This window comes from Pocillopora damicornis, chromosome 2, assembly GCF_964200805.1.
Source record: "Pocillopora damicornis chromosome 2, jaPocDami1.2, whole genome shotgun sequence".
NCBI classification, from domain to species: Eukaryota; Metazoa; Cnidaria; class Anthozoa; order Scleractinia; family Pocilloporidae; genus Pocillopora; species Pocillopora damicornis.
Window position 1 is genome coordinate 13268409 of NC_142671.1, and position 15302 is coordinate 13283710.

The 15302-nt window shown below is 37.1% G+C and overlaps 2 protein-coding genes across 13 annotated transcripts in view; one reads left to right on the forward strand and one right to left on the reverse strand.

Moving 5' to 3' along the window:
- LOC113674731 (uncharacterized) overlaps nt 1-15302 on the forward strand; it is a 52540-nt gene that overhangs the window by 35531 nt on the left and 1707 nt on the right. For all 12 annotated transcript variants that reach the window (XM_089197618.1, XM_089197623.1, XM_089197625.1 and 9 more), the window contains 15 exons: nt 456-572; nt 6344-6516; nt 7009-7047; nt 7571-7687; nt 8492-8751; nt 9162-9411; nt 9809-9886; nt 10154-10225; nt 10657-10674; nt 11290-11406; nt 11682-11795; nt 12315-12641; nt 12942-13080; nt 13159-13261; nt 14087-14223. In XM_089197618.1, coding sequence (XP_089053744.1) covers nt 456-572; nt 6344-6516; nt 7009-7047; nt 7571-7687; nt 8492-8751; nt 9162-9411; nt 9809-9886; nt 10154-10225; nt 10657-10674; nt 11290-11406; nt 11682-11795; nt 12315-12641; nt 12942-13080; nt 13159-13261; nt 14087-14200 — 2038 coding nt within the window. In that variant the 3' untranslated portion in view covers nt 14201-14223. The remainder of the gene's footprint in view (nt 1-455; nt 573-6343; nt 6517-7008; nt 7048-7570; nt 7688-8491; nt 8752-9161; nt 9412-9808; nt 9887-10153; nt 10226-10656; nt 10675-11289; nt 11407-11681; nt 11796-12314; nt 12642-12941; nt 13081-13158; nt 13262-14086; nt 14224-15302) is intronic.
- Nucleotides 3940-5355, reverse strand: LOC113674732 (uncharacterized). Its single transcript, XM_027191224.2, has one exon. The coding sequence runs from the start codon at nt 5224-5226 to the stop codon at nt 4462-4464; it is 765 nt and encodes a 254-aa protein (XP_027047025.2). The 5' UTR covers nt 5227-5355; the 3' UTR covers nt 3940-4461.

A 15302-nucleotide genomic window follows, 5' to 3' on the forward strand; every position in this document is an offset into this window, starting at 1 on the left:
TTTTTAAGCATTCTCGACATTTGTAGTCAAATATGAGTTATATCTATACTTGACGTTTTCTTTAGATAACTAATGTGAATGGGTGCACACATTCTATGAAGAAATGAATTTCCTCTTCGATCGTTAAGTTCTACCTTGGATAGTTCTTAAAGTCTTTATTTCACTTGCGAGTCCTTCACTCCCTCCCCCCTCCCCTCTCGCCCCTTCAAAGATATTAGCCTGTGTTAACCAGATCAAACACTATAACTTTCAAAGTCAGAAAAAGTAACAGAATTAAGCGGGACCTGGGATAATTTCCAAACTAGTGCAGTTACTCCTTGTACTACATACCTGTACCGTTTTTTTAAATCTTGTTTCAAGTTAGACGACTCGGTGTTAGCCCTTTTCACTTAGAGGTAATTCATAAAATATTTCCAAAGAGAAAGCTATTTTTGAGACGTTTGAACTGTTTTAAGGTTCTTCTTGGCGGCGGACACTACAGGAGAATTGTGGCTGAGTTTCGACGAGTCAGAGAAAAACTTGAAAAAGATTGTAGCTATAAATGGTTGGACAGCACACAACGAGTGGCTCAAGTAAGTGCTATGGGAATAGGCTAGACGCCGCAAAGTGTTTTTATCGCCAAATTCTATCAAAACACTCATAATCAAGTGTAATATGAGGTAATAAATTCAGTCGGATATGGGGTTACACGAGTATCACGTCAAATAAATATATGTTATTTGCCGGCTGGGAGGTCCGTATGGTGAAAAACTGTGACCGAGGTCTTGAAAATACTGCCCGAGGCCGTAGGCCGAGGGCAGCATTTTCAAGACCGAGGTCACAGTTTTTCACCGTACGGACCGACCCTTAGCCGGTAAATAACATATTTATTGTTTTTAAACTTGACGAAATTCTTTCCGAAAGAACCCGAATGATTTATGGACGTAAATACGGCAAGATCTTCCATAAACTGAACAATTTTTGAGTGGGTAAATGGTAGTTAAAATAGAGGTGATGCAAATTTAAGAGAGATGCCTCAGCGAAACATTTTAATTTCCGTAACGATAAAGGTGATTTAAAAGGCTTCCAAACAAACTTTGAAACATTATTTTTACAAGTATCTGTCTCAATCTGACACCTGTCAATTAGAGAGCGCGCAAGAAAAAAAAAAAAGCGTAGGAACATTTGAAAACCAACAGAACTCGTTTGGCAAGGACTGTCACGACAATGTTTTTACAAAATCAGTTAATGATCTGACGGAAAGTATTATTCACTCTCATCGACCATTCATTCATGTACGAGGATTTGCCTCTGTTCATTAAGTAAACGGCGAGGAAAGTAATTGTGAGTAAATTCAATTTTTTTATTTTGAAGTTGTGAGAGTTTGCTCGTTTGTTTGCTGTAATGGCGTGTGTAACTCTGATCTTTCCTTTACAAAAACTAAATTCGAACGGCACACTCCAACGAGACACAAGGGAATTTAATGCGGCCTTTTCTCAAAAAATTCCTTCAATTTCTGTTGTGCAATTTAAGGTACAAATGTCCAAATTGAACGGAATTGGAAAGACTCACCAGGAGCGTATATTTGTTGTAGAACTTAAATTAAAACTTCGCTCGCCCTTTCACTATGAACAAATTGCTCGAGAAAATTCAGATATTAAATGAATGAAAGTTCCATCGTTCAGTTTAACTGTAACCAAATACCTCACGTTTCAACTTTCTGGGTACTTTTTGTGAACGATTAAAATTAATTGCAGACGGTTTTTAGGCCGCTTGTCAACCAACGTGATGACACTATTGTTTATACAAATTCATTCTGAAACCAATATTTTTCTGTCAACCAAAGTGATTTGAGAGAGAGAAAAGAGACTGATTCATAAGTTATTTATCGGCTTGAGGTAGTGACCGACGTGTTTGCTTAAAAATACTGCCCAGCCGGAAAACGAGGTATATTTATGAAAAATGACAACGAAAGTTGTGATGTACTCGACGACTCACGAAAGCGTTACCGTGGCCCGTGGGCAGAGATAGGAAAATACTGACCGGGTAAAGAACCAATCAGATTGCAGGATTCGTTACCGTGCCCTCTAAAAAAACAATAATATACGTTATCTAGAGAGGTCTAAAAATAACCTATGAGAGACCGCTTCATAGCATCGTCTCTTAGCATGATCTCTTCTGAAGGGAATCAATAGCGAAAGAGCCTTGTACGCGTCATATGTTATGTTCGAAGCGCAAGGGGCCCACAAAAACGATGCGACCGTTTCTATGTTTGAATCTCGAGAACATGTATGAAAACGTCAAAAACCTCATGTTAGCGTGCGAATTTGCGAGGAATTTTCTCGATTTCGTGCCTGCAATTATTTGAAATCAGTTTGTACGGCAACGGTCGCTTGCCTAAACCACATTCCTTTGGTTAGCCTTAAAGCTGAATTTAAAACTTTTGAGTCCTCCCTGTGTTCCCGAGAAGTAGCCATGTTCGCACGTTCTCCGCTGCTAACTTTTCAGAATCCTCAAGAGACTTGGTGATTATAAATAGAAATAGACACGCCTATTATCTTCATAATACAGAAGGCCAACCTTTGATTCTTCCACGACAAATGCAGGAAGTATCATTCAGTTTTTTAAATCTAGCGTCAGGCTTTTTTTCCATTGAAGACCAAATTGGGTTTTTTTCCTTTTATATTTTACGCCTTTTGTTACCTTATTAAGCAGCTTTTACCGGATATATTACCTTTCCGGCAAAGCAACGACTGTATTGTTATCATTAAGATCAAACTGAATTTCTAAATTAGCGCACACATTACCATACAACTACTGATGCAACTTGGCTTAACACTATTTGTTACCAAAGTTATCTCAACAAAGTAACTAATGATCGCAGGAAAGATTTCAAATCTCACTTGCTCTGAAATAATAAATCTTTATGATTAATATTAGACTCTTTACTAATGAACTTGTAAGTTTGTTTTAGAAGCAAAACCGGACACAAAAAATTTACAGATTCATGAGGCGTTTTGCCGCTTAGAAAAAGAAAAAACAGGAAGGTCGGCCGACATGAAAGGCATCTACCATATGTTCAAATTCATCACATCATAAGACTTCATACGAACTGTATATGGCAATTGTCAAGGAAACACCATAATACCAAAACATTAATTATCAAAAGGTTTGTTGTTCATGCATTTTACAGTCGCACTGGTCAGTTTTCTTGCAAGTAAGACGAGAACACAAGCATTAGGAAATCACGTCAAGCACCAAGACTCGAGCAATCTTCTTTTCAACGCCCACGAACAAAATAACAGGCATTCAATTTGAACAGGGCTAAAGGAAAAAATAACATCTTATCAAATGAGTTTAGAAACATGCAGCAAATATTGACAGGTGGATCAACATGAGAGATATTCTGCATTTTGAAAATCATTATTTAAACTGCAAGCTAAGGCTTTAATAGCTTGTAAATGTTAGTTAATTCTGCTTTTGTTTTCATAGGAAAATGTCTAGGTATCGTAATATTGTTTAGCCCATATGATAAAGAAAATGAATTCAATGAGGTCAAAGGCTTTTAGCGGAATCCGTTGGGCTTTGTTCTTTTTTCTAGTATATAATTTTCCGTTTCTGCAGAATGATATAGAAAAATTTAAATTTTTAAGTGAAAGGCACCAAAAAGAGAACAACATGTAGATTGTTATTTCCGATGTTACAGCGGCGAGATGGAAAAATTTACGGAGTCGTTTGTATGGTTTTAACCTGATTCTTCCAACTCGCGATACCTATATCTTTTCACTTACTCGTCAAGGCATTTAATTGGTCGAGTATCAGTTCGAGTAAAAGAGGAAAGCTGCATTAAACTTTCATTTGCATAATATTGAATTTCAATTTTGTATGTCTTCCCCATCACGAAGGACGATCACCTGCAGTGGCAGGTTTAAAATTTGCATAACAAATGGCAAGCAAATCTTTCTTTGTTTTTCAGACTCTTTCTGTTTTTCACTTGACTTTATTTATACAGCTTTTTGTTTTAGATGAAAAGCACAGCTCTAGTTTGATTCAACGACAAGATATGCGTGTTGAATTACTCCCTTATAACAGTCTCAAATTTTAGCATCTTCGTTTACTTCATTGCACTGCACATTTCAAATTTCCATAAGTGATAGTTTCTGCAATCATACTCATTTTCTAAATAAAACTAAAACTAATGTAAGCATCAGAACAGGGTAGATTCTAAACGCGAGTCCTTTCTGGTTTAATCGGTTCAGCATTCAACCGCAAAATCTGAGGGTTTGCTAGTATTTACCGTCTCTCTTTGAGGAAGATTCTAATTTACCACACAAAAAAAAAGGAACAAGGATACTTAAGTTCTTAAATTAATTTTTTTTTCAGTATAACTTGCAATTCCAGAATAAGTGGCACTTAATTTCCGTACCATATCGCTGTATCGTCACTAGTTAAGACATTCCTCTTTTTCCAATCGTTGAAGCACTAAGGCGTTGGTGGAGGTGTAAGCTCAAGTTCTGAGGGTGAACGAGAGGAGAGAATGTCTGGTGGCGGATGTGTCAGGGTGGGCGGCCCTCCGATTATAGAATCTAAAGACTCGAAGCTCACCGATGGAGACGGCGAAAAAGTGAAAATTGCGTTTTTATCGATAGTTGTCAGTCGTAGTGTGGGATATGTCGCTTTGATCCTAGGCTTTGACAAAGTTATTGTGTCCTTTCTGATGATATTTCTTGTGGGTCTTGGTGATAGCTCCACGGGACAAATCCTTAAACTGTTATCTCGCTGAAACCTTGATTTCTTTCTCGATATGTCAAGATCAAGAATTCGTAGGGACTGTAAGAGCCTTTTAGAGGAATATAAGTCAGGCCCATCTCCGGGTAACTTCGCCGTGTCTTGAAAGGTAACCTTTTTCGCCGCAAATGAGTTAAATGAAGACGAGTTGTTATCAAATTTGTTGGTTTTGCAAAGGTTATCGCGGGAATGGTATCTCTGGCAAACACTGAATGATTCGCGTTTCACATTGATCTGGGGCAGGCGAAATGCTTTCTTCTGTAGATTCGAAGTACATTTGCTTTCTTGTCGACTCGGTAGATTTAGGGATTTTGTGATAGTTTTCCTTTGTTGTCCATACGAATAACTTTTTGTTATAATTGGAAAGCATTTCTCCTCTCTTTGGGCCATCTCTGGTGCGTAGAGTTTCTTCTCTTTGTCGTAATGTGACGAATTAAGTTTTCTAACATTCATAGCCATTTGTGATAGCTCGACTACTGAAGCCGGTATAAATCAACAACATTTCATTGGAAATTTCAAATTCAATGCGAGTCAATTTTCGTGCAGAGTCAGGCCTGCTGTGATCATATTTTGTTGACATGTATTGTTTACTTTATCATTTTCTATTTGTTCTCTAAGATGAATACTGCTAACAGACCTGAAACGCCGTTCGTTATCACTTCACAAGATGAAAAACGATGATAAAAGCCACAATGGTTAATGAGATGCTTAACTATGTTTAGGAAGTGGATTTGCGAATTTATTTCGCATTGAAAATTTTTTTCAGATATCTTTTGTTACTTAGAAACTACAATACGACCACCAAACCCTTAACCCAAAGTCAGCATAAATTTTAAACGAACAAGCTTTAACAGGTAATCTTAAAATTTGACGGAATCAACTTTAAGCAAAGATTTATTCAATTAAAAAAGTTTCTCAATCCATGACATTTTTAGGCTTTGGTTAAGCGTAAATCAACAAAATCATTTCTGTTGATAATCTGACGCTTATCACCAGCTAATGAAGTTTCAGATGTATCGGTGAAATTCGTTTCCTACGGACAGAAGGCAAGAGCTAATGGTGAATTTAGGAGTAGTCAAAGAAACTTCCACACAATTTGAGCCCTTTTGGAATAGTTACTATTTAAAAGAGCTCACGATGTTTTAAAAAGAATTCTTTGAAGGCAAAAATAGCCCTGTCAATCTAAAAGCTTTATGGGTTTTTTAAAAAGCTTGTTTAAGTAATTGATATATTTTCTCCTTGTCGTACATGCAATAATTGTCAAATATTTTGCACCTATTGAAAACAAAAAAAATAGACAGTTTAATGCTACTATTTAGACATTTTTGTCGGTTGTAGCAACCGTTTGGGCCAAAAATGACACTTTCTCGATTTATGCAGTTTCTTACCTTGGGCTTTATTTGTCAAATATGAGAAGTAGAAGGAGCATGATTGATACGACGTTTTACTATATGACCTCACATTCACTTTTATGACGTTAATGGCGTATCAATTATCACGCTGTCTACAGCAGCCTATAGAGTGAAGGTGTCAAAAAGCAACAGTAACACGAATTGTTGTTGTTTTTTTTTTCTAGATTTCCAGAGCAAAAGTCCGAACGTATTCACCTCAAGAAAGGTAAATACTATTACCTGGAGGCGTATCAGAAGTCTGATAAGCTGGCTGACTGTGTTTCTGTGGCTGTGGAGCTTCCCAGTGGTCACTTCGAGGGACCAATCAAAAGAGTACATTTGAGTTGGCGATTGCCCGGTAAAGGACATCATTTTTCATTAATATTATTCTAATTAAGAACAAGCATCAACACAGTGAGATGACAGGAGATGTAAGACGAGTCAGAAAAAGATACTTTGAAGTAGGTGGCGTATGACATCAAGGAACAGATGTTTGACTGCGTTGGGAGGATTGAATTTAAAACCTTAATTCAATTCAAGTTCCATTTTAAGGATTTGTTCATTATTTAAAAACGAAAGGTTTTTCTCAAGTTTGTAGGTGCTGAGATGAAACCTTTGCAGGTGCTCGTTTGACAATAAAAAGTTATAAAGTGTTAATGGTGAAAAGTGGTTAATAACTTCAGATTACACATAGATAGGAAACAAAGCTGTATTGCGATAGTGTTGCTTTAAACATTAGGAAGAGAAATTGGATTACCTTTTTAAAGTAAATTATCTGTGACAGATTTTGTATAATATCACCTTAATAACACCGTAATAAACTGATTTAATGGTATGTTTTCTTTTTTAGACGGAAGAACTGGCCCGGGACCATCATCGGAGGAGGAAGGTTTGTAGCTGTGGAAATTAGTTTGAACAGATATCTCTATACAGGCGTAGCATTTGGGTATTGCCTGGTATCAATTTTAGACAGAGTTTACCAGTATAATTTGTGGGTGGTTTTGGGGAAAAGGGCGCATTCTGATCGAGGTAGAACTAATTACGATTATTGTCGAAAAAAGAATAAGTGAATGAACAAGGAATATCCCCAGCCCTTGTTAATTGGATAGAGTTATTATATTGTGATTTTACTCAAAAGCTAAGTTATTTTTTGAAGCAGTTTCTGACTCAAACGTTTGCTGTCTTTTCAAGTCAATAATCTAGAACAGAGGGCTCAGTATTAAGCGTTCCAAAATCGATACAAACGTTTCAATTTTATGCAGTACTTTGTCAGCACTCTAACCGGGCACCTTAAACGCGCACGAGTGAGAAGACACATGCCTCTCGAGTCTTCATTTCATTTCGCGCGTGTTTATCACGCGTTCATGCTGAACAGTGATGATCTCACGATATTCTTACTAATATATTTCCAGCTATCCCCAAGCCAGTTGGTTTGTATCCACTCAATAAAGCATTTGGTTCAAAGGATGCGGGACCTAACCATGAAAATGGCGTCCTTAGTAATGTAGAACTCGCTAGTGGACCTGATGGTGAGAGTGCACTGATTGCTCAGTTTATGATAATGATGTATGGATTCTATGTTTATCGTCTCACAATTTCTTTGATGTTCTTTAGCTGGATCTTAAAAATGTTTTGCTGGCCTTGCTTCGAGCTTATATTCTCTCTGGTCTTAAACAAAGGCATCTTACATTGGGAAATTTCATGTTTTCTTTTTCCAACCTGAATGTCATCCAACTGAAATCAGTTACGCATAAGTAATGATAATTGAACGCAACAGATTGTAATTTTGTCGGAAATCATACTAGTGATCTTAAAAGCGAACGAGCACGCTTTCAAATCACTAATATGATTTTACGCCAAACGGACACGACACGTAGTTTAATTAACATTTTATTTCATCCATTTTACAATAAAAAAAAGGTGGGGTAAAAAATTGCAAAATCCACCTCACAATGGCTTCTTTGTATTTTATTTTACATGCAATTAGACTGGTTCCTTTAAACAAGCCTTGAAATCTGATTGGTTGGTTTGTTTTAGTGACGCATTCTTATTGGCTGGGAAAAAGAAACGGTCTGGAAAACAAAATAGTGCGAATCATAAATAAATCACACTGTAGAGAGCTAGTCCGATTTAAAAGATAACTGTTGATTTAAAAATGGATGTAATAAATGGTTTAAACGTTTCTTAACCCCTTTGGGACGGGCTTACCTACGATAGTACCCTCCCCCGTGGTAGTTGGTTTGGCTCTTCACGCAAAATATTTAGCTGTTTAAAATTGCTGAATATGAATAAGTAGCTTTTTAACCAAAAAAAACCTGTCTTATTTTGAATAGGCCTTGAAGATGGAGCCTATGAGTTCAAAGGCACAGCGGATTCCTTTGTGGAGATTCCTAATGACGGCAAGATGGATACACAGGACTCAATGACAATCCTGGCAAACATCTATCCCACAGGGAGTGGGGGACCCATCTTGAACTATAAAACGGACGGCTGGGGAGTCCATCTGTGGCAGTTTGAATCCACCGAGCTTTTTGTCAGATTTGTACACCGTAATGGAGTTTTCCACAAGCCAATTGCTTCAAGAGTGTTACTGGTTTGTAATTTCTTTTTTTATCGTTAATTTCGTATGTGTTTCATTGCTTATCTTGTACCTCATTTTGAAATCTCGATTTAAATCCAAACATCCAAAATTTTCATCTTAATCGGGTTCCCGATAAGTGACCGGGCTAACAACAAGCCGAAACTTTACTCCTTTCCTTTTACATAAACGACCATGAGTCATCAATAAAGACACATAATTCTGTATGCTTTTTATGCTATGAAGCCTAAATTTCCCACCCCACTCAGAAGACCCATTAATGTTGACTTGATGGGCCTTTTAATTTTCGGATATAGGGAAAATCACGCAAACGCAGTGAAGAAATGACTTTATCCGTTTATCACTTGCACGTTTTGCTTTAGGTTTGGGATGCAAAGTAATACTAAATCTTCGTAATTTTCTAGCTGAACGAATGGAATCAGGTTGGTGCAACATACGACAACACTACAGGAGTAGCGCAACTTTGGCATAATGGAAAGATGGTGAAGAGTCGGAACATCGGTCAGATTAAACTGGCCACACAGTATCCTATTAGGATTGGGGCCAGAGATGGCGACGAAAGAAGGTTCGCTGGAAAGATTTCCTGTTTACAGATTTACGACAAAGCTTTGGACGAACAACAGATTGGAAACCTCAAGAGTTGTCCAGTTAAGGGTATGGAATGAATCTTTTTAAAGATGTTTAGTTGTTTTGCAAGAACTGTAAAAATTGCTTCTCATTTAAGCTTCGTAAAACCAAAACTGAGGGAGGAGCAACGAGTATCAGGTCGTCCAATGAGAGCAAAGATGACCGAAACAAGGAATCAGCGAGAAGACAACGTAGATCCTTGACGCCGGCCTCGTTTAAAGTAAAACGCGCTCACCAATTTCGCCATTGGCTTAAGTTTTGCAGCTGATTAGCCTGTGTTAAGGTGGAACGAGTTTTGTCCTTGAAACCAATGCAATTCTGAATTACTTTTGACAAAAAATTGAAAAATGCTCTCATCCGTCGATTTCTTATTCTTTGATTAGCTCACAGTGACTAACTATCCACTTTTATTTATTTCACACAGCAAAACCTTTAGGAGATAACGCGTTGGAATCTGGTGACGGGTCAGGTTCAGGAGACTGGGACGAGCATGACTTTGATTGTAAAGTTTACTTTGTGTGTTGTAAAGTTTTCACGAAACGATCAGATGTATTTTATTTGTGAGAAAACTCCCGTAAACTTTACTTCCCTTTTAGATTAATAGATCAGTTGACTGATTAATTAATTGTACATTTAATTGGTAAGTGTTTTTGTCAAAATGTTCTGTTAAACTAGTTCACTTCAGATACTTTTCTTTACTTTATTTGCTACCGGAATCAATCATGGTCATATTCCAACGTGTAAGTATCCTGAAATTTCTTTATTTCAGCAAGCGCCGTATCTATTTCACACAATGCTGGAAAATATGACAAAGACGAAGAGGCTGACGACGAGATTCAGGGTACGTAAAAAAAAAAAAAAAAAAAAAAAAAAAAAAAGACTAGAGCTATTGAGACCTCAGAGATCAAGGGTTGGAATCCCTAAATTCCTTACAATTTTCTTTAGAATTGTTTTAGTAGAGGAGGAGTAATTACACGTTTATTAGAAAATGACACAAGAAGTGGTATCTTGCCTTTTTTAAGCAGCCTTTTAGTGCCACTTGCACTTATTATGTACGTTGTGATAACGATGCAGAGGTAAAACGTAATAGCTGTTAGGTATAGAATAAAAATGAGGATTTACTAGTGGAACATAAATTGATATCACTGGTATATTGAGGCCACAACGTCAATTACAATAGAGCGTTTGTCATACCTTATTGAAAAGGAAATAGTGAATGTAGTCTTTGGGCCTGATAAGTGAATTCTCTTTTTTTTTTCTTAATTTTTGTAGGATCTGAGTCTACGTCAGGTAATATTTCAACTTCTTTTGTTTACAATCCGTGCTTATCTTTGCTATCTTACGCACCAGGGTGACCAGTTGCCAAGTTTTTCTTACACTTACAAAATATTGACATTCTGAAAGAAGTCGTTTGGTTTGTTATCAAACATTTAGAGTCACTTTTACTAGAAATGCAGGAAAGATAGTGAAGATAACTGATTTTTGGGATTCTAGGGGTGAAGTGGTCAGATAACTTTGTTCCCCGAAACTTGCAAGTTCTGTGGGGTACTTCTCTCTTCTGACCGCCGTGCACTTTCCTATAAATGAGGAAAAGAAACGCCGTATCGTACCAAGTTAGGATCCTGTGGCGCATAAACTTTTCTGCTCTCACAACCTGTCAGCAGGATAATATATTAGATCACGACGTAAATCACTCCTAGAAGTTGAAGTGTTAAACAATGGTAGAATTGTAATCCTAGAAAAAAACTGTTACCAGCATAGAGAAAGACTGTCATCTGTGACGTATCAACAGCGCGAAATACATCACCTAGATAATAGAATTTGCTGGGCTTTAGACTATCGATTTTTTACAAGCATCTCATGGATGCAATTTTCTTTGATTTTTTTTTTAAATTTATTTTTAAGGAAACAAATGTGACCCAGAGCCATGTGAAAATGGCGCCAAGTGCATCCGGGATAATAAAAGAATGGATGGTTACCGATGCAAATGCACATCTGATTTCACTGGGAGAAACTGTCAGGGTAACCAAAATGTTTTGACCGGCTGACTTACTGACTTCTTTTGTTACGTAGACATTTTAAACCTCCAATGAAGTAACAACCACTTTCTTTTACAAATAGAAGCAGCGTCCACCGCAAATTGGGAGTCCATGCATCGTGTACACGACACCAGTTTTAAAAAAGCAAAGCTCTCTAAAACAAAGCGCGAAGGAGTTTTGACTACAATGAATTTGTTGCTTCAGTAGTCTGTCTGCAATTAGTACTAATGATCTTTATATCCGCGATTTTGCCTCTAGTTTCCAAACCAGATGCTGAGAATCCCATCGTGAAGAAAGCCAAGATTCCCAAACCCGAACTCAAGACTGGCACAGAGGATTATCAAAAGAATTCTAGTTCTCTGAATCTCATTCGTAAGTGAAGTTCTTACTGGTAAAGCTAACTGAAACTTGGTATCTTTCTTAACAAGTACATATAAGGCGCCGCAATTTGATTAATTACTGTTTGAACACAGAAAACTTTGCGGATGTAGGTTATTAGGGGTGGATCAATATCCCAAATTTTACGGGAAGGTGAGAGGTGGGTGGTGTTTCTAGACAGCCATGGGAACCTTGAGCAAACCACGATGGCGACGGCAACAGGAACGCTGGAAAAAAATATTTAATGGCCAGAACAAGAGCTAAGCATGCGTGCATTAAGGCTTTGGAAATTTCTCAGCCGTCCTCTGCAAAACAGCAACGTGAAATCATCAGAATCTGCGTAGTCTAAAAACGGAAAACCCGACGGCGCATCATTTTGACTATTGTAATGACCAATATCGTTGTCGAAGGGAATATTGACCACGCTGAACCACTGTCAATTTGTTAAATAGACGAAAAGAAATACAGAGTCTTGAAGAAGCTAACCTGTTTTATCGTTTGAATCCAAAACAGTCGAAAATCTTCCAGACGAAAAGAAAGAAGACGTGCTGTTACTCTTCCAAAAGGTCGGCTGCTATAAAGATGAAAATGTCAAGCACGATCTACCTGACAAAGCTACAGTCAAATCTGTTACACAGGAGGACTGTGTACGAGCATGCGCTCTTGAAGAAAAGGGTTACTCTTACTTTGGACTTCAGGACGCTGACAAATGTTTTTGCGGGCACCGCTATGGAAAGTACGGCAAAGCAGATGATGCACAGTGTAACATGCCGTGTAAAGGAAATGACAAGGAGAATTGTGGTGGCAATGCCACTAACATGGTCTACTTCTTTGGTTTAGGTAGGAAATGAATGAATGAATAATAATCGAAATAATATCACAACTTAATTGATAGGAAAAATTAGAAGGAAATGATAAGATGGACTTCTAAGTAGATATAGATAAGGTGGATCAGTTAAAACTACTTTTCAAATTTTCGTAACTTACTTTGCAGATTAGATTTAAATTCAATCGGAGGAAATCGTTACTAATCCACATTTCTTTACACAATATCTTATTCACGTTTTTTTTTTAATGTTTAAATTTTGAAACCTCACTCTACTGACGTTGGGTCGGGTGATCGTATCTGACTCTTCCTAGGTACCAACTATACTGTAACTACGTTAACTGGAGATGTCGAAGGCGCCGACACGGACGCTAAGGTGTACATCACTTTATATGGAGAGAAAGGAGACTCCGGATTCAGGAAACTGGACACCACACATTTTTCAAGGGGAAAGTGAGTCAGAATCTTAATGACATAGGGTGAAAAAACAATTGATTTGAATCGACAACGATTAAATTTCTTCTTTCTCAGGAATGATACAAATACTCTGGTTTTACCTGATCTTGGTAAGCTGAGGCAAGTTAGAATTCTTCACGATAACTCAGGATCAACTCCCAGCTGGTTTTTACAGAAGGTGCGAAAACCATTACGTTGTTTTAACATCTATTTAATTGCGTTATCCTTGAATTTAATTCAGTATTGCTGATTCTAATCAAACGAACTATGCAATGGCAATAGCAGCGAGAAAAAGTGTGGTCTTAACATTGGCAATCATCGAAAGAAATAGTCGCTAGTGTCCTTTAATCACCACGGCCGTACGTTATTTATACTAGTTTAAGGTAAGGACGAGGAAAAGATCACAATTTTCCATCAGTTCCACGGCATAATGATCCACTCGGCATATCGGAAAAACACGATAAAAGTTTGGAAATCTGCTATCAAAGACAAACATCTAGAGTGTGATCCAATGTCAAAGTAGCCAATACTACCCTGAAAAGAGTAGCCTCGTGAATTTATAGAAGTGCGAGGTGAATTGCGAAAGATATTCGTTTTGATGAAGTTCTCCCCAATAACTATTTATTAGGTTTAATTATTATTGGTCCATAGAATTTAGCTTCATTTTTCTATGAGGATTTTAAAAAACGAGGTTTATAAATTTACTTTGGAGCGCTTTTCGATTGTTTTGGGTATAAAAAAAACCAAAAATAGATCGATCAGAAGTAAAGTAACTGCATAAAAATATCTTCAGGTGAGGGAATACACGCGTGACTTATTCTAGATTGGTTTAAGTTTTGCATTTGTTTTATCAAAAGAGTGCATGACTCAAATTAAGTACACCAGTAACAAAAAATAGTGAAGCAAAATCAGCGCAATTCATGCATTACTCTTTTAACCCAGAATTCAAAATTGCTTTTCGTTGTTTATTCAACTCCTGAGTTTTTTTTTTCTGTTTTCGTAGGTGACAGTCAAAGACGAGAACGGTCGTGTATACGAGTTTCCTTGCAAGGAATGGCTGAGTGAAACACAGGGAGGCGGCAAAACAGAACGTCTTTTGAGACTACAGCATTCATAGTGCCTATTGCGCATGCTTCAAAGGTAACGACAGGTCACGTGTTTCAACGTGACCTTCACTAGTGCTAAGACGTTGCATAATTATGCAATTCAATAGTTTGAGGAACTTACCTATGTTATAACAGGTTAGGTAAATTGCAGTATGGATAACTTCGCTGAATTCCATGACACGTAACTTCACGAGTTAAACGTTTCAGGACTTCGATGAAATGTTCGACAACTTTTTCAAGACCGTTAAACGACCAGTTTACTGACAACTCGAACCAAATTACTGAATGGAACCTTGAAAACGAAAAATTCCGAAAAAATTATTTCGAAACTTGAATTGTATTTAAATAAGTTTGTTGTTTGTTTGAAATGTACTATCTTTTTTAGTAAAAAAAAGTCGAATGCCAAGTGGTTAAAAAACATAAAAAAAAGGTCCACTATTTGTCTGGCCACACTTCACAGACCCACCCTTTTGATTTATTGCAAGACTTCAAAGACACTCCTTAATTTCTAAGAAAATTCGTGATGGTATTTCGATATACTTAGACACGTTTTACTTAATGTAACATTTTGGAATTAAAATTTTCATTCTTGTACTGTTTTCCTCCTTTAGACTTTATGAAATTACTATTCGGTAGACTTAAGATGATTGAGCTAAATGTCTTCATTACTTAGCTAATTTTGTACAAAAAATGGATGGAATACGAAACAATTTCTAACGTGAGAAGTAGGATTTTAGCTGAGATAAAAGTTACCGAACTCATATAACTGGTATTTAAAGAGCACAGTTCCCGTGTTGACGCACGAGTTTGATGTTGATTTTAAAGAATTTTTTGTAATAAAAATTGACATTCCTATGTGCTAAGTAAACAAGGCCGATAGAAAAAAGCCTGTGTTGTTTGGTTTTCTTTAATTAGAATAATTTCAGTTGACTCTAAATAGACCGAAACAGTTGATTCTGTATGTTTTTTTTTCCGCTTGAGTCATTTTAAGTTCGAACTTCGAGCAATGGGAACCCATCTTGATTTCTCTTTAAAGTTCGTGTTATAAATGGGTCAAGAGTAATAAACAGTGTTTGTGGTTACAGTCGACAAATTTTAAAAGCACAAAGAATC

Bases quoted from the DNA above. Each gene is read 5' to 3' on its own strand.
- LOC113674732 (XM_027191224.2), bottom strand. From the start codon at position 5,226: ATGGCTATGAATGTTAGAAAACTTAATTCGTCACATTACGACAAAGAG.